At 34.8% G+C, this 25,506-nt stretch overlaps 2 protein-coding genes across 10 annotated transcripts in view; one reads left to right on the plus strand and one right to left on the minus strand.

Annotated features, from left to right (window-relative positions):
* neo (neyo) overlaps nucleotides 1-16,799 on the plus strand; it is a 103,007-nt gene extending 86,208 nt beyond the window's left edge. For all 3 annotated transcript variants that reach the window (XM_066285725.1, XM_066285724.1, XM_066285726.1), the window contains 6 exons: nucleotides 12,198-12,378; nucleotides 13,111-13,266; nucleotides 13,420-13,664; nucleotides 13,720-13,865; nucleotides 13,925-14,199; nucleotides 14,608-16,799. In XM_066285725.1, coding sequence (XP_066141822.1) covers nucleotides 12,198-12,378; nucleotides 13,111-13,266; nucleotides 13,420-13,664; nucleotides 13,720-13,865; nucleotides 13,925-14,199; nucleotides 14,608-15,129 — 1,525 coding nt within the window. In that variant the 3' untranslated portion in view covers nucleotides 15,130-16,799. The remainder of the gene's footprint in view (nucleotides 1-12,197; nucleotides 12,379-13,110; nucleotides 13,267-13,419; nucleotides 13,665-13,719; nucleotides 13,866-13,924; nucleotides 14,200-14,607) is intronic.
* The window catches only part of Atg16 (Autophagy-related 16), a 167,835-nt gene extending 142,500 nt beyond the window's left edge, over nucleotides 1-25,335 (minus strand). Inside the window, exons 1-11 of one of the 7 annotated variants that reach the window (XM_066285731.1) lie at nucleotides 25,312-25,335; nucleotides 24,998-25,101; nucleotides 24,129-24,200; nucleotides 23,349-23,462; nucleotides 23,115-23,280; nucleotides 22,860-23,022; nucleotides 22,664-22,752; nucleotides 21,673-21,723; nucleotides 20,980-21,115; nucleotides 20,568-20,673; nucleotides 16,991-17,133 (exon numbers count right to left, since the gene is read on the minus strand). In XM_066285731.1, the coding sequence (XP_066141828.1) occupies nucleotides 16,991-17,133; nucleotides 20,568-20,673; nucleotides 20,980-21,115; nucleotides 21,673-21,723; nucleotides 22,664-22,752; nucleotides 22,860-23,022; nucleotides 23,115-23,280; nucleotides 23,349-23,462; nucleotides 24,129-24,200; nucleotides 24,998-25,091 (1,134 nt within the window). In that variant the 5' untranslated portion in view covers nucleotides 25,092-25,101; nucleotides 25,312-25,335. Of the gene's footprint in view, nucleotides 1-16,990; nucleotides 17,134-20,567; nucleotides 20,674-20,979; nucleotides 21,116-21,672; nucleotides 21,724-22,663; nucleotides 22,753-22,859; nucleotides 23,023-23,114; nucleotides 23,281-23,348; nucleotides 23,463-24,128; nucleotides 24,201-24,997 lie in introns of all 7 variants that reach the window. The other 6 variants (XM_066285730.1, XM_066285734.1, XM_066285732.1 and 3 more) reach the window with 6 other exon arrangements.
* Between the last annotated feature and the right edge of the window lie 171 nt (nucleotides 25,336-25,506).

Here is a 25,506-nt window from a genome sequence, read left to right on the forward strand (position 1 = left end):
AAAGCCGACATGGAATTTAAGCTCCAGATCTGACTTGTCACCTAAGTAGCGTAAAACTGGATACGAATATTTCGATATTGGATGTAAGAATAGTGAGACATCATAGATGAATTCATTTTTTTAACAGTCAGTCGTAAGATATCATTTGATTAGATTGGACACCAATTTTCGGCAACGGGCGTAAAGTCGAATTTTAGGTGCTTGTTACAAAAATATCTATTTCGGCATCTCGCTAAATGACTGTTCACGTAGGTACCCGGAAAAAGCTTGACGTGGACGATCTTTGAAAAGGGTCTAATAGACCAAACCAGTCATCAATCAATGTTGCCACCCACACCTGTTAATCCACAGTTTCTTTATTTTTATCAGATTTACTGGTGAAAAATATATTTATTTGAAATTGTAGTATTTATCTTGTTAGGTTTTTTTGTAAATGAAACTAACCAAGTTGTTGTCGCTGTTACAAAAATAAGAAAACCATACAGTGTGCATGTGTTGGCATTCTTTGAATATTACATACAAGCCCATATCTGATAAAACCAATAACAGAGACATGTGCAGAGAGGCTTTCCAACATGCTTTTCCCATTTCTAGATACTTCAGGCACTAAACTTTGTTTTCTTCAGTAATGCGGATAGTGATTTTCCAAATCAACTAAGTGTGGAACTGGCTATTCAAATATACGATGGCTGCAATAAAGCAATATTGTTCGAGATAAGTTTTCGACCGACTATTTTCTCCTTAATCGCCATTAGATTTTTTAAAACTCTTTAAAAAAAAGATGGATCAGGTGTCTACTTTACACGATTTTTCCAAATTTGATCGCTCATGATGCCTCAAATCAGTTTCCTCGGCAAGCCTTTACAAGTATAAGCCTTCACAAGTGGACATGTTACGTGCACTCAACTTTTCCCCTTTGCAAGACCTGATGCTATTTCGATACCAAATCAGATGAAAATCCCATGTCGACAAAAATCTCCATATGTATGCTGGATGTAATTTATCATACAAGGAACCGTATCAGAAGACATCCCCAACAGGACATGACTGCTAATTTGAAGTCTGCAGTGGATTTCTCTCGAGTGGGCAGCGCATATGCTGAGACTTTGTTGCTTAGTCTGCTCCTTGCGTTGCTTTGCTTGCATCTCACGTACCACGTAATAATTCTATACGTAATAAGTCATCTAGCGATTATCTCGTAGAGCTAAGGCAGAGGTTCGGGTTTGATATCCCTAATTTTTACCCCACAACCATTTCCATGTCCAAAGGAATAGCTTCTCCTCGTTGTATCCAAATGTGCGTTCTAGTTTAACACTTTACCCGAATTTGTATCTATGTAGGTGTTTCATCTATGTAGCAAGTGCATTAAACTTCCAGCAAAGTGACAGTTGCTCGAAATTTTCCAATTTTCTCCGTCGTGTAAAGCGAACTGTCAATGTTTCATTTGGGTTCAGAGGCATTTGCTTCCCCAGGCACCATTCATATAAGGTATTGACTAGGGCTTCGTAGTGAAGCCGATATGCTCTCCCTCTACATTGTTCAAGAATAAGATGACAAGGTCGTTAACACAAGCCTGAGCATCCAATCCCTCCCACCCAGCGCAATCACAGCTAACAGATCATTGACCAGTACGGACCACATTACAAGCAACAAGCTCCTACTTGTCCCAACTCGAAAGCGAACACTAATGTCCTGTAAGAAGGTAGTTACCACATTCGTTGTAAGCTAGCCATTTGCTCAGTCCTGTGTCGTCAGTTTCATCTCTCTCGCACTAAAAGTTCTGCAGGGTTAATTCATCAATGTGTAGGAATATTCCTGCTGTAAAGTCCCCATTTTAAGCTCCTGCGAGATCTTCCAGATTGCGTTATTTTGATTCTTTTCCTCTCTGATGGACATATTGGTATATCTGCTAAAGGAACGATTGAACCTTGTTTGATGATTTTCAAACGTGTCAGAAGAAGAGATGTCAGGCACGTGGGTTCGATGTCTGGGGCAGTGTTTCTTTGGGGTCCATTTCTGGTATTTTCTGCTGCCTTAATCCGGATGATGCCGGATGCCTTAACTTTGCTGGTCCACGATGCCTTAATCCGATTTACAGTTCCGTGATATTCAGCCGTAAGAGTAGAATGAGGAAATTGAAACTTTCAAATCTAGCTCTGCCATTTTCAACTTATTTGTAAGACTTAGGGGTAAACTCATAATGTATCTTAAGTCTTTTATGTGTATGTTCAGTAGTGGCCGTACGTATGGAAACTTTAAATATCCCTGTAAATCGTCCTTCTACATTACACTTTTAGGGTTATTTGAATACTACTGTTAATTAAGAATGTATACTCTTAAAATATACATTAAAGTTAAATCTAGGTGATTCGTGCATAATGATGACAAGAAAAGAACATTTAGTGCGGACAAAAGCACAGAAACCCATAAATTCTATTTACATAACGAGTGAAACGTAACATTTAGTTCAAGTTTTATTTAATAGTTGGTGGCATATCCGTTTCCCTTAATAACTACACGACATCTTTGGTTCATAGAATAAACAATTTTTCCACGAATTTCTAAAGGAATGAATTTCCATTCTCTTTCTAAAACTTCAAAAGATTGTTTGAGATTATATATTTTTCTTTACGATTTTGTCTTCCGACGTGTTCCCAAAGATGTTCGATCGGGTTAAGATCGGGGCCCCGGAGCGGCCATTCCATTTTCGGGACAGAATTTTCTTGAAACCAATTTTTTAACACGGTTTCATGCGTGCTTTGGGTCATTGTCTTGTTGATAACTCCAAGACAGAGACATTTGCCACTGAGCAAACAGAAGAAGCACATGGTTTCCTAAGACGTCTTGGCACATGAATCGGTCCGTAATCCCTTTTATTTTTATCATTGGCCCAACCCCAGATGCTGAAGAACGCCCCCAAACCGTGGCACTTCCACCGCCACGTTTTACAGTAGGTAATTGATACTAGGGGTTGAACTTTGCATTCTTAGGACGTCTTACGTATCGAATACCATCACTGCCGAATAACTGAAAAATACTCTCTCGTCACCCCACAACGGGGTATTCCACTTTTTTGCGACCAGCTGATATGCTGCCAAGCGAATGCAAGGCGCGCCTTCCGATTTTTTTTTTTTGGAAATGAATGGTTCCTTGGTAGCAACCCTACCACATATACCTCCAGCTACCAAGGTTCTCCGCACCGTAATATTTGAAACACACAATATCGTGTTCTTCAGCAAGGTGTCTTGCAACATCCATTGATGTCAATCGTGGATTTTCTTCCGACATCCTTATTATTAATTTCTCAGCACTTTTTGGATACTTTTTAGGCCTACCTGGCCTTGGAAAACTGTCCATCGTCCCACGTTCACGAAAACGTTTTAACATTTTTGACATAGCTCGTTCGGGGACATTTTAAAGCAGCAGAAATATCGCACTGCTTGTGCTAGTATAGTATATTGTAGCTAGCTATCTCAACAACGCATTGATTTGATTCTTAAGACAAATGACGCTTTGGCATTGTTACTGCGGTTGAACTCTAATGCATACCATACGAATTCTATAAAATGAACTATTATTTGTTTTTTCTTTAATCAAGAAATGCGAAAAATTTCCATACGTTTGTCCGCAGTATGTTTTTGTTTCACCTCTATGCGAAATGAAATTCCCATAAATACCAATATACCAAGGAGGGCGAGAGAGTATTAAAAGTGGAATCTATAATATATTTCAAATTGTACTCATTGATTTAAAAAAAAGCGATATTTAAAAAGTTATGGCCACTACTGTACGTCTTGGCTTACGCCTTATGTTGTATACGGTTGCGGTACATGTACTGCACGATACGGGTACACCATGGGTGTTAAGCCACTTGTTAAATTTAATGCCTGATTTCTCTTCCAGCTCTAACTAGGAAATGTATTATTTACTTTAAAACATATAACAACTCAGGAATGTTAGGCGGTGGTTTTCGTAGAACTATAATATTGTACTGCTGATTAATCTTGATCTTTTAAAAATGTTTACAATAATGTGTGTAATAGCCCGAATACAAACAGAATGGCCTACGTTCAACTTTCACACATTGCGACCAATATTTCAGTTCTCTCGAAAAGGAAAACGGCATGCAAATGGGACGTATTTATGGGCGGTTTTAAAGAGTGCTCCACCATTCCGCATGCATGTTGTTTGCACCTACGGAGCCTGAAATTTAAGAGGTCTTACAGTGAACTAGATTATAATTCTTGCAATCACCCTTATTAGGAACTTACGCACCTATTTTGCTCGCTTCGTATTGCTATCTGGTCAATCCGTGGGATGTATGTGTACTCGTACTTACTTTCTTCCTGCTGCAGTGCCAAAGACATTGCCAGTGTGTATTGTTTGCTTACATTACAGTATCGTGCGATTACACATTGCGAGTAGCTAATTAACTGCACACTTGAATAGCCACTACTATCCGCAATAAAAGGCAAGCGGGTATATTGACTTTTATTCTAACGAATGTATGTTTCTTAGAAAAGCTGAACATTGAAAATATTCGGTTGCTTCAACGATGTTTCGGTATATCATCAGTGTTTTACCGCTAGTTACAACGAAAAGGGTTATAAACAAATTGGAAACACGGTAGGTAGTTTACTTCTCTACTTATATTGCCTTTAAACTTCCTGCTTTCAGTTTCATTGCATCTCCAGTAATTTACGAAATAACTAAGTTTTTACCAATAAGCAAGATCTACAAGTCAATTTGCAGTTTTTAATATTGTACCGGGTTATTATTATTATTATTATTATGGTACATTCGAGAGTAGCCGCTACATTCGTGTATTATTACCTTCTTGCTTTATAGCCATAATAGCCACTAGAACTCGTAATCTTTAGTTAATGCTAAACGCAAAGGCAACACAGAGTGCACAAATGTTTTTAACGATAGGAAACAGAGCTTTAAAGTGGAACGTTTCCCGTAAATGCCAGTTATTGTAAGAAATTTTTTCGAAACATTTTTCTGTTAATTCATTACTCCTTCAAGAGGAAGAAAATTATTTGTTTAAACGCACGTTTCCCTGAAGTAAACTTGAAATAACAAAGTTGTTATCAACTTCCGGAAGCGCCGCCATTTCGAAAATATTTTCAACCGATAGAGCTTTGACTCAAACGGCTGCATAGCAAGTTGTAACTTTCTAGCTTTCGCGGTTCCCTAAATATTTCTAACGGGCACTCGGCTGAAGACACCCTGTATACCGGCAAAACGTGTATTATCAAATATACAAACTCTGCAAACGCTTGACACGGATGAGTAGGCTAGTTCAGGGCAGCTTTAACTTCAAAATTTGCAAACTTTTTGCGTTTCAAACACGAATTTTAATTTTTAATAACTATTTGGCGCAACACCTTTAAAGAAACATATGGTACATATTTAAAATTTTTCATCTCTCTTGCCAAGTGCAATTAAAGCTTATTACTATTACACTATGTATATTCATTAAGGCAATTGCCTGGTTAATACCATGTTTTACGTGAAAAGTTCCAATGAACAAATGATAATAAAAAGAGATTTTTTTTTTTTAGAATTCGACAAAAAGCATGAAATATCATTTGAGGATGAAGGACTTCTTTTACTAATGAACTGTTATACCCCGATTTGAAATTTTTGCCAACTACACTATTACTGAGATAATCTGTGACTAAAAGCGTCCAGTAGTGCGGGATTTTGTCTTCCTATTAGTTCCGTGACTTTACGGTCTCACACACGACGCACGTTAGATATGGCTAACTGGTCTTACTATGCTTATCTCGGAACCCATAAGCATAAGTTCGAGCACATACAATACGAAGGCTTTTTATAATACGTATAAAGCGATATCGACGCCGTATCAGAATCGGTAAATACTTATATTTAATAGCATTCCTCTTTCTTTCGGACTGATGCATCTTATCATAGGCGATACCCTCGAACTTAATTGCCTTCTGCCATATGAATTCTAGAAGAATTCGTGAATGTCGCCAGAGCATATTTGAGCTATCTAGAGCTTTGTCGTGTTTCCAATAGAAGCATCTGTTTTAACATTAAAAAAATTCATTAGATATCGCAACGCTCTAACCAATAAAAAAATATCGAATTTTCCTTTTGTGAAATTCTAGGAAGAAGTTTCTAAAGAACCTAATTTATACAAACGAGTATCGGACACTCGGTGCTTTTTGAAAAACATGACTTTTGCTCTTCTGAAAAACAAGGCAATGCAAATCGTAATTTTCAAATAAGGGTCGTCCGCCAAATCAAATAGAAAAAAAAAATGGAAAATTGCTGGATTTTAAAAATCTGTGACACGTTAATAGTTTTTAGAGCTTGCTCGCCGCAAGCTGTTGAAGTTATGTATAACATGAAAGTTTTCGACAGTAAAAACAGGGATGTGCTGGCCTATTTTAAAGCAGGAAATACCAAAAAATATTAAAATAATTATTTATAATAATGAGTCCGTAGTGCAAGGTTTTATAAGACGAATCAGTTTAAGGTCGAGCGAGTTTGTGAGCGAGTGTATACACAGGCAGATCAAATATTATACATATTAAGCGCTAAAAAGGTTCGCGTCAACATGAAGTACATGTTTTCTATCCTGTGAAAGCAGGCACGTACAGTACTCAATAAATATTCTCCATTATTAACCAATTTTCAAGCTATCGTTACAACAACAAACGTATCATTTCCATTAAAATGAAAAAAAAGGTTAAAATTTTATTCTTGAAATTACTGGTTGCATAACCTTGTTACGCCGCCTTCGAGGTGTCTCAAACCCACAACCCTCTTAACACTACGCCTCAACCCTCTATGCCTTCAAACAACGGAGATGCACATTCAACCCCATGTATTTTCCATGTTGCACATGAGCAGACTATGGCACTACTTATGAAGATATCCGGAATTAAATTTTCAAGAACTTTCGCGGAAATTCACGGATAACTCGCGTATTCGAGACTATTCCGCATCGTTCTGGAAGTATCTCGCTAATGTCGGCCAATGGTTATACACTATTACTATCTTCCAAACGATGAAAGATACCAAGTAGATTAAATGGCAGAAAATTGACATTTTTGGGTACCATTAATATGCCGTAAATGACCTTCAAAAATTGGTTATGGTTCCCGATATATTAGGACAAGTGTCAAATTCGTAAAAATTTTCAATCAAAAATAATTCAGAGCTGCCGGTCTGACTAAAAACATTTTCAATTTTACTAAAATTTAAATGCTTCTGACATTTCTGTCTTCTTTTTCCAAGATGTACGTGATGCCTTTCCATTTCGCAGCAATTGAATTCGACCTTGTCTTGCGTTCCTCGAGATAAGTGATCTAACCTCGCAGTTCATTAATAAATATAAAAATCGACGGTAATATATTATTAATAATGATAACGACTTCTGAGAGCGCTTGTTTTGATGTTCAATTTATAAAGGAATACCTGGACCAGAAGATCGTATACAATGTATGTAGTTAGGCGTACGTTGTGTACGATCAGGCAGTTAGGCATTTCACATGCTCCAAATGTATTTAGAATTTCTGCTTAGGGAAATGTGAGGCATTTATTCAAGAAGATTTAGATCGCTTCTGTAAATTGCTCCATTGCTTGTGTTCTTGAGATTTCCTGAAAGTAAGAACTACCTGATGTAGATTTGGTACTTATATGTTACTTATACGTTAGGTAGCAGAGAATTTGAATCATACACTGAAGATCGTAAGGTATTGCGTTCTAGGTGTTACGTTTCCTTGCTAATTGGAAAAGTTTTGGAAAAAATTGCAGCATCGAAATTTAACTGAATTTCCAAGCTGATTTCTAGGTCGGTTTAGGATAGGATTATTCCTGATATATTTTTTAGGTCCCAAATTAAAAAATTAAGGTTTTTAACTAAATAAAAATTAATTAAGTAAATGGTGACCCTTCGGTATGTTTTCTAGAGAACTACAAGCCTGAAGTATAACTTGCATTCATTCTTCGTCACAATAAACGTGTCTAATTTACGAATAGCTGGTATATTTTTTAACATTTGACGTACTGCAAGTGCAAATTAATCACAATTAAACCAAGATTTTGCTCGACATAACTGCCGCTTAATTTTCCTGAAAACGCTGTTAAATTGCTGTCTGAAGGAACATTCTGTTTTGGTTTATCTCCATTTATAAATCATGTTCTTCGTCATAAATATCGTTACGATAATTTACGAATTTTTAACGCAACATAATCCGTCTTGAATTAGTGATTCACTCCAGATTGGCAATATTCTGGTATGCAACTCAATAACGGTTAGGTTAACTTTTTTGGTCTGTCGTTACAGCTTCCGTAGTACCGTCAAGATTTTATCTCAAAACATCGGCGAGATCAAAAAGAACGGCCTACACGCAATACCCTGCAGGGTATTAGTTTCCTTACCTTTTGACGTTTAAGTAGATTAATTGTTTAATTTACCCCGTACAGGGTCATGGCAGCGGAAAGTTTCTTATATCATGTACGTAAATAGTAGTTTCATCTAAAAGTTGTTTTTTCATACAACATAATTTATTTTCCATTTTCCAAAATTTGATTTTCCATAGGCACCTAATTTTGCTGTTTACAGCATTTTTCGACACTCCGTGCGTTTCAGTAGGAAGGAGGGACTTAATTTAACGGTACAGTTTCTGGTTTGGTTTCAGTAGAACGCCGTCGAACTTGTAAAATTCATTCTCGAGACCAAAATCTTCTCACAAATTTACATCTTACGTGGTGGTGGTTACATCGACTCATAAAATCTTAAATGGAATAAGTATACTTCATTCCATTTAAGACTTTAGGAGGAGTGGTACTGTGTTATTTCAACGGGTAGTGCCCTCTAAATGGGCCTCAATTCAGATCAATTAAATCGTTTACGGTAATAATTGTAAAAACAATAAAAAAGAGGACTATATAAAGGACTTACAGTGATCGGCAGAAAGTACGTACCATATGGGATTTTTTTCATTTGAAATAATCAGAAAATTTTGTTCTTGGTTAGTTCGTGCATTCCTGCAAACTGCGCTCCTGCATTTGTCTTTTCCGAAAATTCAAATGATATTATTTGTATTTTTGAAGCTTCTCTAAAACGAAACTGGAGTGTCGAATACACTTGATTGATTTTCTATGTGCGGCAAATCATAGAAAAATTCGAGAAAGTGTTTTATGGAACAGAAACTTGTTGAGGCCACCTTTTAATTCTAAACAACTTTTCATAGTGCACGTTTCCGCTAAAATAAAAAATAAAGGTACTTTACCCGTGAGGCATTTTGCTCATTTTCGATTCTCCCCTATATGAGATGAGATACGCAAATTTTCTACCCCCACTTTGTGTTCGCGGGAGTACACAAACTTTTACCAAGAATAAAATTTTTCGATAAATTCAAATTTAAAAAAATCCCATATGGCGCGTACTTTCTGCCGGTCGCTGTAGCAAATTCGAACACCCTGTATAATAAAAGAACCCTTCAACTTTCAACTGAGGTATTTATCTTGCGAAGAAATATGATTTCGTAAATAATCCTTCCATCCAGGTTTAAGGTGGCGTCACGCAGCAAAGATATATGTCAGAGTTATTTACAACGATTACGTTTATGTCGTGCAAGTGCAATATTAAACAATCGGATTAATATATCGGGAGTCGGAATACGGATGTCAACTGCTTACAACGTAAGTATTACGGGCACGGAACATGGAGGCGGGAAAATATTGTAAAGCTGACAAATCGGTTGCATCGAATGATATTTGTTCATATGTATATCTGTTCTTCATTTCAGTTATAGATATCTATAATTCACAGTTATATCTGCAGGTGGGTTCGTCTTTAAAGGGTGTAGACAACTTCCTTTGTTTCACTTCTATCTGACAGTAATTTTAAAATGCGGAAACACTTGCAGCTCTATGCATAAATAATAATATAATATCGGTAAAATATCCTTTTACTAAATAATTGCCTTAGAGAACTAAACTGATTTATAGGGCTTACGATAAACCGCAGGCTTTACGTGTATTCAGATCGACAAAAAACCTTAGACAATGGGTATATGGAGGTTTTCAGGAATAGAGTTCTATTAAATAAATGATCTAACAAATAATAGTATATCTTACGTTCAGTTTGTGAATCGATTTATAGCATTTTTGAGCAGTTAAAATATTAGCGACGATACCTATTTGAGAAGTGACCGACTCTTCGTAACACACGTCTAGTGTCAGAAGAGAAAGGTTCATGGTTTTTTCCGATCTTTTCGTGGCTCCTGTTAGACAATAAACAAAAAAATCCTACAGATCATAGTGATTTAACGATGCGAAATAAGACAGTTACTCTATCTCATTATAGGATAAATTGAGACTTAAAATAACTGCAGGACCAAAAAGGTTTCATTTTCAAATCTGCCTCATCACACTCAACGAAAAAAAATAGTGAGTTTCCAATTGTTAAATAGGCCTGTTTTTCCCGGGACCTGCCAGGGATACCACAAACACTCATGCCACCCTGTTTTTTGCTGTCAATATTTAAAAATAAATATGTTGTCATTATACTCGCACTTTTTGCCGACATCATTCTTCTTTGAATTCTTGGTGGTTCTAAATTTACTCTTAATTAGTGATCAAGCTAGTGATCGAATTGCATAAAGAACAGCTAAAGTGCGACAAATTTCTTTGCATGAAGTGTTTTAATTAGCCTAGAATTATCATGAATGCAAATGATGTGTCTTCGTCCTCACGGATGTCATCAATTTAACGTTTCAAACGGCATTGGAGCATGATTTTTTTTCGTTGCATTACCAGTATCTCCTAACAGGAAAGAATCATCCGCATTAAAGAACGATCGATAACCGCCAAGATGGCTGAATGAACGTTGAAAAAATGCCTATTAATTTGCCACCTCGAAGATTTTCAATTTAAAATCCACGGTGGCGTGTAACAAAATAATGTGTCTCATAAGAGACATTGTAATTACGATTTCTTGTGAGCTCTATAAATAAATGTACACATCTAAATGCATAAAACCGCAATTACCGTCATGTCTAAAATTATAACTCAACCGACACCGGAGTGAAATGACTGAGGAATGGAACATGGAATGGAGTGTTTGGTAGTCGCATAAAGAAAGATGTGAAACGGCCTTGGTACTACAAGCATGCTTCTAGAGGTAGACAAGATTGTGTTATGAACACGTTTTTAATTAAGACTTCCAATGGATTTGTTTTTTCATTTTTTTTACTATTTTCAATAATAACGTCACTTAGTAATGAGACGAAAAAAATCCAAATTCCATTTAAGAACTTGTGAATTTAAATTAATCATTAAATCATCATATTGTCTGTTAAATAGCAAGTTAAAATACTGGACGGTTGGTGAAGAATTCTACATCATTAGTCCATTTAATTGAAGCAAAACTATGCAAAGTCAACTTACTTATAAGGTTAGCTAGACCATCGTCATTATTATTATAATAGTCGATAATCTCAGCATTCAATAACCAATTAATACCTTACATAGAAACGTTCTTTGAAGAGAATTTATCTTCGGCTTATTGCTATCATATATTATTTCCTAACGCTCAGGTAGTTCATACAAGCACACAAATTAAAGATAAATGCCTCAGTGTGAGATTATTACACTTGCTAGTGTCTTTAAACTGTACTCTTGTTTTTTACGTGCTGGAGATAATCCAAGATTCATAACTGTAATTACAACACAATGCTCAACTTACAAAAACTAGGAAGAACCATTTCGTTGATTGGCCGCAGTTAGTAACATAGAAAATGAGAATGATTACGTCCGTGATGCATGATGTTAAATAGTAGAGATTATTACGATTCTTGCTCAAAGAGGTTTTTTCCTGATGCTAATAGTAATATCATTATAGAAGATAAATCAACACGTGAAACAGAAATTATTTTTGCACGTGTTTCACGCTATTCTTTTAAGGGGATGTCGATTCACTGAATTACTCTGTATAAACAAAAGGCTTCAAATTCTAGTTGAAATAGCAACCGTTTAAGCTTAAAACAAGAATATATTCTGGATTTAACTGGGTTCAGAAGTTTTGTATATGAAACATAAAATTCAGAAAATTCTCAATTCTAAGCTTTCCTTCGATCGCAAAAATATTCAATTCGATATGAAAAGTTGCAGAAACTGGTGATTTTACCTTAATTTTTTTTTTGTCACAGATCCGCAAATTACAACAATTCCACCGGAGATTGTGAACTGTCATCAATGGATCGACTGACTCTCGCTGGAGGAAACGCATTTTTAGCCTCCGATGGACACGACTATATGGAGAACAATTGTATTGAAGAACCAACCAAACTGTGCGAATTCAAGAAGCTGAATGGAAGAATATTGAAAACAGTAAGCATTCATGGGGTTTTAATATTACGTTGTACTTGGTGCTACGCAGGAGATTTGAGGATTTCCAACAAGGTTTTTCTTGGAATTGTGATGTGGAACGTTGTGGAAATACACTTTTCACAAAACGAATGAAGGTAATTCTAAAACGAGGAATTTTTCGACTCAATTGCTAGTCAGTTCCATTGATTAAATTTTTCATGTTCTATAGGCTCAATTTTTCTCCACGATGAAAAAACTGTGATAAAAAATAATCGGATCTTTTCAATCAAATAGGTCACCTCGTCTTTCATTTAAGATGGAAATTATACCGGGTGAGAACAAAAAGATGAACCCCTTTTCAAAGCAAAATATAAAATTGTTTTTAAAAGTTTTACCTGATTTACATACCATCATTTTATGTCACTGTGTATACTTGAAAGTACCAGCAAAAAATACTTTGCAACAGGCAATACTTTCATATGAACCTTCTCTCCTCGTCTGTATTCCTCTACAGCCAAAAGAATTGCAATTGTGGCTTTTAAGCAAAACTCCTCTATATTTTCTGCTTCTTTTTTGAAAAGCAAAAGTATGTTTTCCATTTATCACCACAGAAAATTTAAATTTACATATTCTTCTGTCATGGGAGAGCAAGTTCGGTCAGAAATTAAACTTCTTAGTGACTTTGGCCTTCACATGAGTCAAAATCTTTAAACATTTCAAAATCAACTATTATATTGGGATATTTTGTTTCAGGTCGATTCTGTACATCAAGACGTAGGATCAGTCGATGAATGCAGAGAATTATGCCTTAATTCGCCTTACAGATGTCACTCTTACGATTACGGGGATACTGGTGAAATGGTCTGCAGGTTGAGCCACCATTCCCGATCTACTCTCTCCAACATTCAGGTAAATACTTCTTGGTTTTGATTGTCCAAAATGAGAAGTCTTTAGAGAACAATGGACTATTTTCGCTACCTTATATCATGTCTTAAATGAATTTGGAAATGAAGAAAATGGTTAAAACGAATCCAAATATATACCACTTTTTCTTGTTTTTAGGATCCTTACTTGGACGTTCCCGAGGCAGCAACTTACGAACTTAGTTCATGCTACAACGTCACTATAGATTGTAGATCTGGAGACATGATCGCGAAAATTCAAACAAGCAAAGTATTCGATGGGAAAATTTACGCAAAAGGAAGCCCCAACTCGTGCGTTCGGGACGTTAATAATAGTTTGGAGTTTGAGCTGAGCATGGCCTACGATAATTTGGAATGTAACGTCAGAAAGAACGGTCTTGGAAGGTAAATATAAAAATTTTGTCAAGTTACGTGCCTCAACAATGCACTTTTATTCCAGATATGTTAACGACGTAGTGATTCAACACCATGACAAAATAGTGACAAGCAGTGACCTCGGTTTGGCAGTGACATGTCAATACGACTTGACCAACAAAAGCGTAACGAATGAAGTTGATTTAGGGGTTCACGGCGACATCACTCCCGGTAATGCATGAAACTGCCAAAACTTTTTGATGAAATTCTAAATATGATGTTGGTTCTAGCTCTATCGGAGGAGGTAACCGTTGACTCTCCCAATGTGGCAATGAAAATTACTGACAGAAACGGGGAAGACATGATGCAATCGGCAGAAGTTGGCGATCCTTTGGCCTTGAAATTCGAAATTTTGGACAAAAATAGCCCATACGAGATATTCGTACGGGAATTGGTTGCTATGGATGGTGTGGATTCCAGCGAAATTGTTCTTATTGACTCCGATGGTTGTCCTACTGATCACTTTATCATGGGGCCCATTTATAAAAGTGCTCAAACCGGAAAGGTAAATTGATAGAATAAAAGATAAGAGCTGCTCATTTAAGTGGAAAATGATTAATAAGAACAGAATTTGCAATTCATAATTGGAATTTTTCATGTGTTGTACAAATACGTACAAGAAATTAACTTTTACTTGATCTTTAACCATCGTTTGCAACCAGTAAGACTGCTAGGAGCACTTGAAGTTAACTTTTTATTTAGACCTACGACCAAAGCTCTACATTTCGTGCATTGTCACTGTGTCTATTCCCAACCAATTTGTGCTCCATGTCAAAGTTCAGTTCCTAAGTGTGATCCGAGAGTGTTAATCCGGGTATTCAAAATGCAAAAGTCACCAATTTTAACGCATCGGTTGTGAACTGTTACGTGAAAACGCAAAACTCTGATTTTAAACATTGTCTCTCTATTTCAGGTACTCCTATCTCACTTCGACGCTTTCAAGTTCCCATCTTCGGAAGTGGTACAATTCAGAGCTCTCGTGACTCCATGCATGCCATCTTGTGAACCTGTACAATGCGATCAAGAAGACTCTACTGGAGAACTGCGGTCAGTCATCTCATATGGCCGACGCCGAAGGCGATCAACTGACCAGGCTCACGAAGACCTGTTATTAGTTCAATCCATTCAAATAACAGATAAGTTCGGATTCGACAAAGACGCCAACAAGACAGCGCTCAGCAGCGAGTCAGTCTACATCAACGATGACAACAATGGGCTATGCCTCAACATGGCCGGACTAATGATTGCGGCAATTCTATTCTTAGCAGCACAACTGGCCGTGATTGCGGCACTGGCTTTTATATGTCAAAGAAGGAAAGCTAACAGCAAAATGTCCCCGGACAGCGTCAGCATCCCCTCTCAACTAAGCGCCAGTCGAACCGACAGTCTCTGCAAACTCTACGAGGGTGGTTACTCACATTCACGTAGATTTTAGGAAGTTTAATTATATTTGTTTGTGTACAAACCGTTTAAACAACGCGCCAATTTTCTTACCTGCCACATGATGAACAAGATTGGACAGCTTTTACTAACCACATTTCTTACGAGTAATTTTTGGCCAATTCATTTAAGAGGGGCAATTACTTGATCAGGTCATAAGCAGCATGGCTTAGGTCAATTTAAATCCCTTTTGGCAAGATCATCAATAGAGGATTGTTTTGTACAAGGGTTGAACAATATTTATTGCATTTAGCGTATAAAACAATTAATAGAACGCGAGTCATATCTACTGAGGTAAAACCTCACCAACTAGCATGTGCTTTTGTCGATACCAGTTTGGGCCGCAAGAGTACTTTCCAGAAATCACTACGCATTAAGTCTAATTGATCAAAAACAATACGCACAACACACAAGATGAAACAGGGTGTCGTGCATAATATGAGTTCTTCCATTTCATTCCAAGATCAAATTACATGATCAAAATCATGTTTGGTTATAAAGCGGGTGAAAATTTTTCAAGGTTTTTAAGGTTTCGAAATGTAAATATTGTACAACCCTGTAAATTTAACGTGTTTCGATTGCTACTCAGTGCAATCTATAACATATTTTCCACTACACAAGTAGTCACATAAACTGAAGCATGTCATTATTTATATTAATCGGGTTAAGTTCAAAATGTCGTACTTTCTCTGGTAGCATTAAAATTAATCCTTTGTAATTATGACCGTTTAAATTTAAACGAATCAGACACAATCTAAATTCCATTATTAAACGATCGCTAACGTGATATTACCAGAAAAATCGTTTGACAAGATACATTATCATTGCACTGATTAGTTATTCTAATTGTTGGTGATGCTATCACTACTATCAATTATTTACGATTAAAATCAATTTAATGTGATTTGCAGCTTGCGCGATGGACTTCCATTTAAATAGTTACACTTTTGATCGTTTGAAATTAGTGCGCAAGCGCACTAATTTCAAAACCGAAGTCTCGACGCGACCATTATTTATCACTACTAATAGTAATTTAGAATTAAGTAATAGTAACATTACACAATACGATGCAATATTTACTATATTAATTTAACGAGCTGATTGGTTTTTACCCCCAGCTTTAACCTCTCTTGGGACCACTATAGCCAATTCTTGAATTCTTTAAAATAATTTAAAGCAATCAAGAGACCGATATAGATGTCCTGACAGAAAACTAATAATTGATGCTTTATTGGACGAATGGTCCTACATTAGTTGGTAGATACAAAAATACAGTCCGTTTGAATGTTCTAGATTAAATTGGACTATGATACGACGACGACACTATTAAGGATTAGAGGACGATCAAGAGCGATTGAACGTATGGTTGGTGCGTGTTATTAATATTACATATTACTCTTATGACTATTTATGATGCTTGTCCTTTAAGCCGAGTTGATAAATAGTGGCTTTGGAAAATTTGGAAATTACTGCAAAACAGTGATTTAAAAACCAATTTCCCAAGGTCATTAAGTCGTCTGGAAATACCACAGCGATTTAATATTTAACCGTAGGCAATTTCTCCCATATATATTTTTAAGTTAGTCATATCAATCAAATTGTGTCAACATTTTTTTTGTATTCGACTAAAACCTCTCTGAGCTTAATTAATATATAATATCTACTACTGAGATAGATGATTATTTCCTCTTTATACTATACCGTCCATCCAAAGTTGAATACAGCAAAATATACTGCATTGGAATTATGTTGAAACAACCCTATTATATTCATCTCTACAGATTTTGAAATTTTCAACTTTTTACGTAATTTTTGGATTTTGCCTTTTTTTGTACATACTTATAGAAATTACTTACCCTTAATCTCTGGTCGGCAACCGTCCACACTCTAGTAGCATAGTCGTTCGAGGCCCCCAAAACAAGGGATCCAGATGTATCAAAATCGACCGCCATAACACCAGCATTGCTTCCTACCAAAATTCCTTTGTTCTCCTGAGTTCCTAGAAAGTGCAATAAAAACAACAAATTAGGTGGTGCGTATCGCGAAAGTTTAAATGCAAGTGGCCCTAATTCGCTTTAATCCCATTGATACATTCAGCGACGCTTTGGATTGAAACTTAATTTGGATTCAATAAGCTAAGGTCCATTGACAAGACAGGTTCTCGCTAAATTAAAATTTAATGGAATCTTAAAGTCTCCAGAATAAATATACATCTGTATATTATTAAAATATTAGTTGATGGATTTGTCTGACACAAAGTATCTTAAATGGGATACTTTAAGGTTCACCTTAGTGTGAATTTTAAAGAGAAGTAGCGCAAATGGAGTTCACATGAATTTTATTTTTGGATGGCTTGAACTAAGATAAGGGAAATGATCAGAAATATTTAAGAAATGGAGATTCACGTGAATCCGGATTAACATCACAAACATTATCTTTTATCTATTGTGCGTTTATATATGTACTAGATGCAAAAGAAATTTAATTTTTATTGAAACCGAATAAACTGAATTTCAGTACTTGTGCCCATCGCAACGAATTCTTTAGTGGAATTGATAAGTTGTACAAAGTATACATGGGATCGGTTTCGATCCTAACATGAAATTAACTCGAATAAATTATATCATATATGGCCACATTTCTATTACCACTAGCAAAATCGCACCAAGACATTCAACTAACTACAGCGCAGTTATCCTGTCCGTGAACCATCTTGTACGCGTAATAAATAACCTCCAGTATAAGTGTTATCAAAACTCATCTTATCTGGGAAATGTATTAACCAATGAATTCAATCAGAAAATAGATAGCGACAAAAAACGTGTAATGCTTTGGAACCCTATTTTGAATTTTTCACGAAAGATAGTAAAACTAAAAAGAGGGCTTAAGGATTTATGAACAGGATCTCTGAACAATAACCAATGGACCCAAATTGAGGCTCGAATAACTTTCACGATGATCTCCAATTACATAGAAGTCCATCTCCCGATCAACAGTCCAGTCGATCAGGCTTTACTGAACGCCTGTAGGTCATACAGGACTAAGTTTACCGATATTTTCCGGACAGGGAAGGATGACGTAAACAAACCACCAGGATCGTAATCTTTTTATTAAACCTCATATTTCAGCAGATAGTAGCAATTAACAGCTACATGAAATTAAGAAAATCCAGTGACTTATTTGGCAAAAGTCGGTATTAGTTAAGTCACCGTTATATAGTAGACAACAATCGAAACAAATCATGTGACCAGATCGATCTCAGCAGCTGACTGCGGCATTGCCGATTCAATGTGCACATAAAATAAGTTTAATACAAAGCAATACTTACTTTTCTCACACTTGACTTTTGATTATAGATCCTACGTTATACATTTTATTTATTATTGTTTATTGTGTTATCTCTTTCATCAGAGGCAAGATTTGCAATTTTTATATGATTTTAAAGCTGGACTTCATTTACAAAAATGCCCATATTCATAATATACTCTTCTAAAGGTGCCGATATAGCGAAAATATGCATGTAGTTCCAACGTTGCGATGTTTTTCAATATGCATTTGTCACAACAGTTAACGTCAGCATCGACTATAGACGGTTTCATTGGCTTAAGGGTAAATAGTATCGCATATTTCAAACACAGTCCAGTTTTTGGTGGGGCTCGGTAGCTGCCGGTATTTAAGAGCTAAGGGGATACGGGACATGGGATTTTCGAGTTGTTCTGTCTTTGGATGTAAGGTAGCTCCTTAGAAATAAATTTTCAAATCCGAATCAACGATCGGTTGTGTTTTACCCAAGACTGCGGTGGTAAATTTGATATTTGAATTTTCTAATAACATAGAAATTCACTATAGATAAGTATCCATATGCATAATGTTCAATTTAGACTCTCACCCGACTTTCACATGTGATACGCAGCCAGTTTGTTTTTAAAATCTCTATCTGTACTAACATGATATTTCCAATCATGCATTTTTTTAACTCAAATATTTTTGCCATGCACCAAATATGTATTAACTTGACATATGACAATTCCTGCCCCCTTGCCTTACTAAGCAAACCGTGGGGGTGATTAGACAGATCCGGGTTAATAACACTATTGTTGACCCCCGTATGTAAACCTATGCATCTCGGCATCCACTTTAACCACTTCGTGCTTTATTATGATGTTATTTCAAAGAGTTCCACCATCAAATGTGACAATAATAGTTTCACAGTCTTCTTGCTAGGTATCGAAGAAATAGTAGTCTTCACGGGAAATACTACTATCAAGATACTGTGTCAAACCGTATAGGACTTTTCCCACGTCAACATTAATATCTTCTTTTCCGTTTTCCAGTTATTTTCATCACACCATAATATTTATTTCGATGCCTGGTATCCGGTTTATAAACTTGTACATCAGCAAAACACAGAGTAAAGAGGATTGTAAAACACAGACTGTTTGTTATTTCTAAATGACATGCTATGAAAAAATCAACTTACAGACGAAAAGAAAACATAAGATGAATATCTTCGAATTTTAAATAATAGAGGGCGCTTAAACTTTTATAATTTTTTAATCCCATAGCACTACTTATGGGTATTTACTAATATTGAATTTTGCATGCATGACACATTTCAGAATAAAAAATAAGAAAAAATAATGAAAATGAAGACAGAAAAAATGCTTACTAGTGGACAAATACAACACTACTAAACAAAACAGACTACTTAGTAATTTTTTAAATAATTTATTTAAACTTCGCATAACACGTTTCCAAACGATAAAAACAAATACAAAACGATAAACATAACCACGACAAAAACAAAAATTATCATATGTAATAAGCATTGAAAATTATCAATCAATTTTAGGGCAATATGCATAAATACAACTTAGGATTTAAAAAAAGGCAGGAATGCGCATACTACATAAGTGATTTTGTTCTGCTCCGGATTCAATGAACGCATATTGGTCTAAAATTAACTAGAACTTTCGATTCACGAGTTACATTCGGAGGCAAATTTCAAGAACCAAATACTACGTATTTGACATACATTTATAAATTTTTCGACTCATAGATATTAACAGAAATTTAATCGCGAATTTCCACCAGGGTTTATTTATGTATATTTATTCATTGATGTGACTACAATTGTTACTTAATAATGACTTATCTTATTTTTAACGTAGAACAGATGGTGTATGAAATTCTCATAAAAATAAATACCTATAAATTTTTTAAACGAAAATAAACCGCAATCCGTTTAAAAATAATTAAATCGCTATTGGTATTTCTTCTAACGGAATACTATTATATTTCCAAAAATGTTTGTTAATGTATATATTTTTTAATAGTGATAGGTAAAGCGAATAAAAGATGATGAGGCATAATGGCGATTATAGTCCGATGCTGGCAAGCCAATAAAATGATGTCATGCAATATTAGACTGACCTTTTGAAATGTCCCACAGCTTCACTTTTCGATCTGCACCACCAGTTGCTACTAATCGATCCACTGGACTCCACTTCACAGCATTCACTTCGCCTTCATGGGCGTCCTGAAATAATAGAATAAGATTACCTATTATTTCTCATAATCATAATTTCTCAGTTGCAATATTTTTAACTTCTGGTTTTTCAAATTTGATCATCGTTCATTACTTTTACCTGGGAGAAATAACGTAAGAGAGGGACTTATTTGTCTACCATATTAAGTACCTTTTACAATTAACTTCCGATGGGTGACGCTAAGATGTCTGATGACTATTAACAACATTTATTATAAACACTTTCCGTTTAAAATTGTCCAATTTTCCCTCCCAGTACTCTTGTGCATATAAGTTTCTATCATTAATAATACTTACAAACGAAGCAAAAACACCAGACGGTAACGTAGATTGAGCGAGAGGTCCATAACCTTCCTGAATATCATCTGAATTGAGACCTTTAGTATCGCGACAGGCCTCTTCCAGGTCCTTTTGCATCTTTGCGAATTTTTTCCTGAAATAATAATTGTTCGAGAGGTTTAATGACCCAGAATTGATGAATTTGCATGATTAAATTAGCACAAAGAAAATAAACCAACTTCAAATTGCTAAGAAATAGGTAAAAAAAATACAAATTCAATTCTGCATCACGTGCCGCTTTGCAAATAATAACGAAACGTATACGTGGTTCATTTCTTGCAATGATGTACGAACAAATCATTGTCCTCTAAACTTCGATACTGTAAATTTTGATTGATACCTGACTAATTAAGGCTTTTAAAAGTCTAAGAAATACATCGTACCTTTATAATTACCCTTTATAATTGTTACGGCTGCATAAAGTGGACCCCTTTACAGTATTGACCAAAAATTCTGTACCTCAGGAAACTCAAAAAACTTGTTATGTTGTTTATTTAATAGAAGGCCAGGAAAGTATTGACACCAGGAAATATAACCCCCAGTTAAAACCATATGAAATGTACTAAAAATATCCTGCACTATTCTCTGGTTAGTAAGTATTCATCATTATTACTGTTAGTACAGTGTTTTACTTCTAACTTTAGTACCTACCTAAAAATACCAAAAGTGCTGAGAACAGTAGTGAAATGCTTGGCACCCTCACTGCAAGACAACAAAATGTACAAAAAGCTTACAAACAAACACAAAATGGTACAACACCTTGAACTAAAGTACAATATTATTATTACACCACACCACAGCAAGCATTAAAGATATTATTAATTTATTAATAAATACAAATATGCCTGTAGTTGTTAAATTGCTTCAATTGTAATAGACTAATTTTACTCAAGATCTGCAAGATATACCTTCATTTATCAAAACTACACTACAAATTTTTAATTCTAATTACACAAAGGTTATGAAGCCCTATATTCTATACAGGTTTAGAAAATAACAGGAAAGAGGCAACCGCTGAGGTACGAAGTTTCATAATTACACAATGGGGTTTAGCTCCCAAAAAATCCTTTTAGAAATTGACTTGAAATAGTACAAGATCTACAGAGAGTAGGCTATATTCGGCAATGAAACATGAAGCTACGGCTACTGTGATAAATATTCATATTTGCCTCTCTAAGTACTCATACAATAATGATACGCAATAAATCAGAAACTTCCATCCCTATCCTTATAATTCCCTATATTTAAACTGGTGCACTGAATCAATTAAGTAATATTAAAAAGTTCTTCCAATTTGAAGAAGTTAATGAAAGCAATCAAACTCAAACTAAGATATAAAAAACTGCTATTTACAGAGCAAGCAAGCCGGGACTGCTACTATTGTAACAAAAACATTATTTACTTCAGAAATAAAAATGTGATAAGAATTTCTAATATATGAAAGCAGTATTACCATTGGAACGTTTTTAAACCTTTACATCCCTGTACGTTTGTAGTGCCAAAAAATGGTGTTCATTCCAAATATGAAATAACTAAGTATCATATGAGAAAAAATACCATAAAAATCACGATTCTCCATATCAAGGTTTTAAGGACAATAACCATTAAAACTCATAGAATAGACCTTATTTATTACACTTACTTCAAAAAATTATCGTTTTCCTCGTTCATCCGAGCAGCATCGTTTGCCTTATGGGTTATCAGTCGCTCAACCAGCTGCTGATTTTCATCCTGAAATACATGTCTCATAGATTTTATACCCTATAGACATATTGATATACAAATTTATGGTGGGTATATGTGAAATATATATATTTAAGAAAAAAACGAATAGTTACTTGCGCTTTGCGAAGCTTGTCTTCTAATGCTGTAAAAGCCAACTGCAGAGCCTGATGTTCGTCCCGTATAGTCTCGTTTAAATATCGAAGATCCTTGTTTGCGTGAGTCAGCATTCCTATTTCGGCATTTAGACTCACAATTTTTGATTGGCACTCGGCTAAACTAAATTTAATAGTATGTAGCTATGTTATTTGTTAGTACTAACCATTTGAATCAAAATCAAAGTGCGTAAGTCAAATAATTCGTTTACTCACTTAACATCTTTTCCCACTATTAGTTTATCTCGTTCCTGCAATTTGACATTTAAATCTATTATTTGTTGTGCATTTTCACCCTTTCTTCTATGAAGTTCAGTTAACTCTTCAGCTTGGGCTAGAACTTTTTGTTTTAAGTGTTGAACTTCTTCTTGTAACTTGGTTTCTAAATATATACACAAATAAGAATAGTAGAAATAATGAGAATCGTATTTTCCCCCCATATTTTTTTACCAGCAGGATTAGTTGGTTTTCCATTGTTCCCTTCTGCTCGAAGTTTCTCGTTTTGGATCGACAACTGAATGTTCTCATGTCGTAGAGAATTGGCACTTTCAAATATTTTGTTATCTGTAAGTAAATCTTAAATATTATTAGGCAAAATTGGTTGGAGACTAGTTAGGTAATAATTTAAAATATGCTTAACAGTGCAGGCCATTTCAAAGAAACATTAATTCACACTCTTTACTCAAATTAAAATATATTTAACATTAAAAGAGTTTTCAGTAAAACTAACCATTTTTTTAAAAAGTTTCCTATCAAATCCTGTCTCCTGTGACAATACATCAAACCATTCATAAAATTCAAAAAATTTTTATTCGGGTGATGCTTTAAGGGTTCAAATCTGCATCAAATGACATTTATTATTGTTTTTAATTTCTAATTGATGATCATTTACTAAAAGAGAAGCAACTTTATCATTGATGATAGGACAAATTACTGCTACTTGAAAAGTAGTAGAAGATGGATATAGATTATGTTAAATGTTAATTAATTAGAATTTTATGCAAAAATCAAGAATAAGAAAATACACAGTCTTCAATTTAAAATAAAAAAATTGTCCTGATATCTGCTAGTGACAGAATATAATAGTTAACCTTCCATATGTACAATTTGTGTTATCACTTGGCTAATTTTCCTGTATCATCCAGTACACTTAAGTATGAAAGTACTTACCTTGCTAATTAGGTAAATTAAGTTCCTGAAAATATACAGCAAAGCAAAATAAATACTTACATTGAACTCTTGGTAGGGGTAATATATCCTGAAAGCAAAGTGTTTCTCTCTGAAAGCAAAATGTAGTTAAACCTAGTAAGAAAACCCAATTAGTAATTGACCATAGGTGTGAAATCCAATTAAGTAGGAGATCAACTACTATACTGGGAAACACAGGAATTACCAGCTGAATGATTACTCCAGATCAACAAATATTAGAAGTTTAAAATTTTGACAGAGGTTTTAATTTTCTTCAGATCAATTTCCTTATTTCAAATTAGAACATGTGGTATACTGTTTTCTTTTAAGTACATAAATTTAATTCCAATTAATTTACAATTACATGCAATAAACTGAAAGTTTTCTGGTAATTATTGTATTTTTGTTGCTTCCATTATAATTGAAGCAAAATTATATTTTAATGAAACAATGACACATTTGTAGATTATTTATTACTTGAATTAAATATCATTGCAAAAAATGCTGAAAATATTCCTAGATATATAACACTATATTAACTCTACATATAAAAAAAAACTCAAAGTTTTATATAAACATACACTTTATTCTTATTTATTATATTGTAAATATTTTTGAATTTTAAACGCCTTTTTTGAAAAATTCACTTATTTTTACTTCGATTAATGATTCTTGGGAGTAACAATATGTACAATTTATGAATTGCGTGGCATTATTTTCAAGTTTAAAATTTCAAAATCCTAATTTTTTCCAAACGAGGATAATTGCTTGTTTTATAATTCTAGTTATTCCTGTGTCAACCTATATGTTTAGATCTTAGATATAAAAGTACTTACCTTGGAACTTAGAAACAAAGTCCTTAGATAAATTTAATTCCAGAAAACATACAGCAAAAGAAAATGAATACTTACGTTGGGCTATTATCTCCTGAAAGCAAAGTGCTTCTTTCTTGTTCCTATTTTGTAATCCTGACAAAATATTCTGGCGCCACTCTCCTAACTCCATTTCAAAACACCTAAATGTAACACAGATTTTTACTATTTATTCTCAATTAACTGATAATAGTCCTATGGCGCAAAACAGTAGAAGGCATAAGCATAGGACCAATTATATTATACTTAAAGAGGAATTACAATTATGTTTGATCATGATTTGAGCTTTACCTAATTTTCAAAAATTATTAGAGATAAAAAACCCTGACTATATTAACCAAAACAAAACAAACCATTTAATATGACAGAACTGCTGTTGACAGGAACAACAGCAGTAATGGACGCAAAGATCGAGACGGTGTGCTCCTCCATTGATTTATATGATATGAATCGAAAGAAAAGAAATTATGACGGGAAAAACGTTTCAAAAAATTTACCATCAAGAAAATACGAAAACAGTTTGTGTGACTCTTTCCGATATTAATTTG

The sequence above is a fragment of the Euwallacea fornicatus genome, chromosome 9, assembly GCF_040115645.1.
Source record: "Euwallacea fornicatus isolate EFF26 chromosome 9, ASM4011564v1, whole genome shotgun sequence".
NCBI lineage: Eukaryota > Metazoa > Arthropoda > Insecta > Coleoptera > Curculionidae > Euwallacea > Euwallacea fornicatus.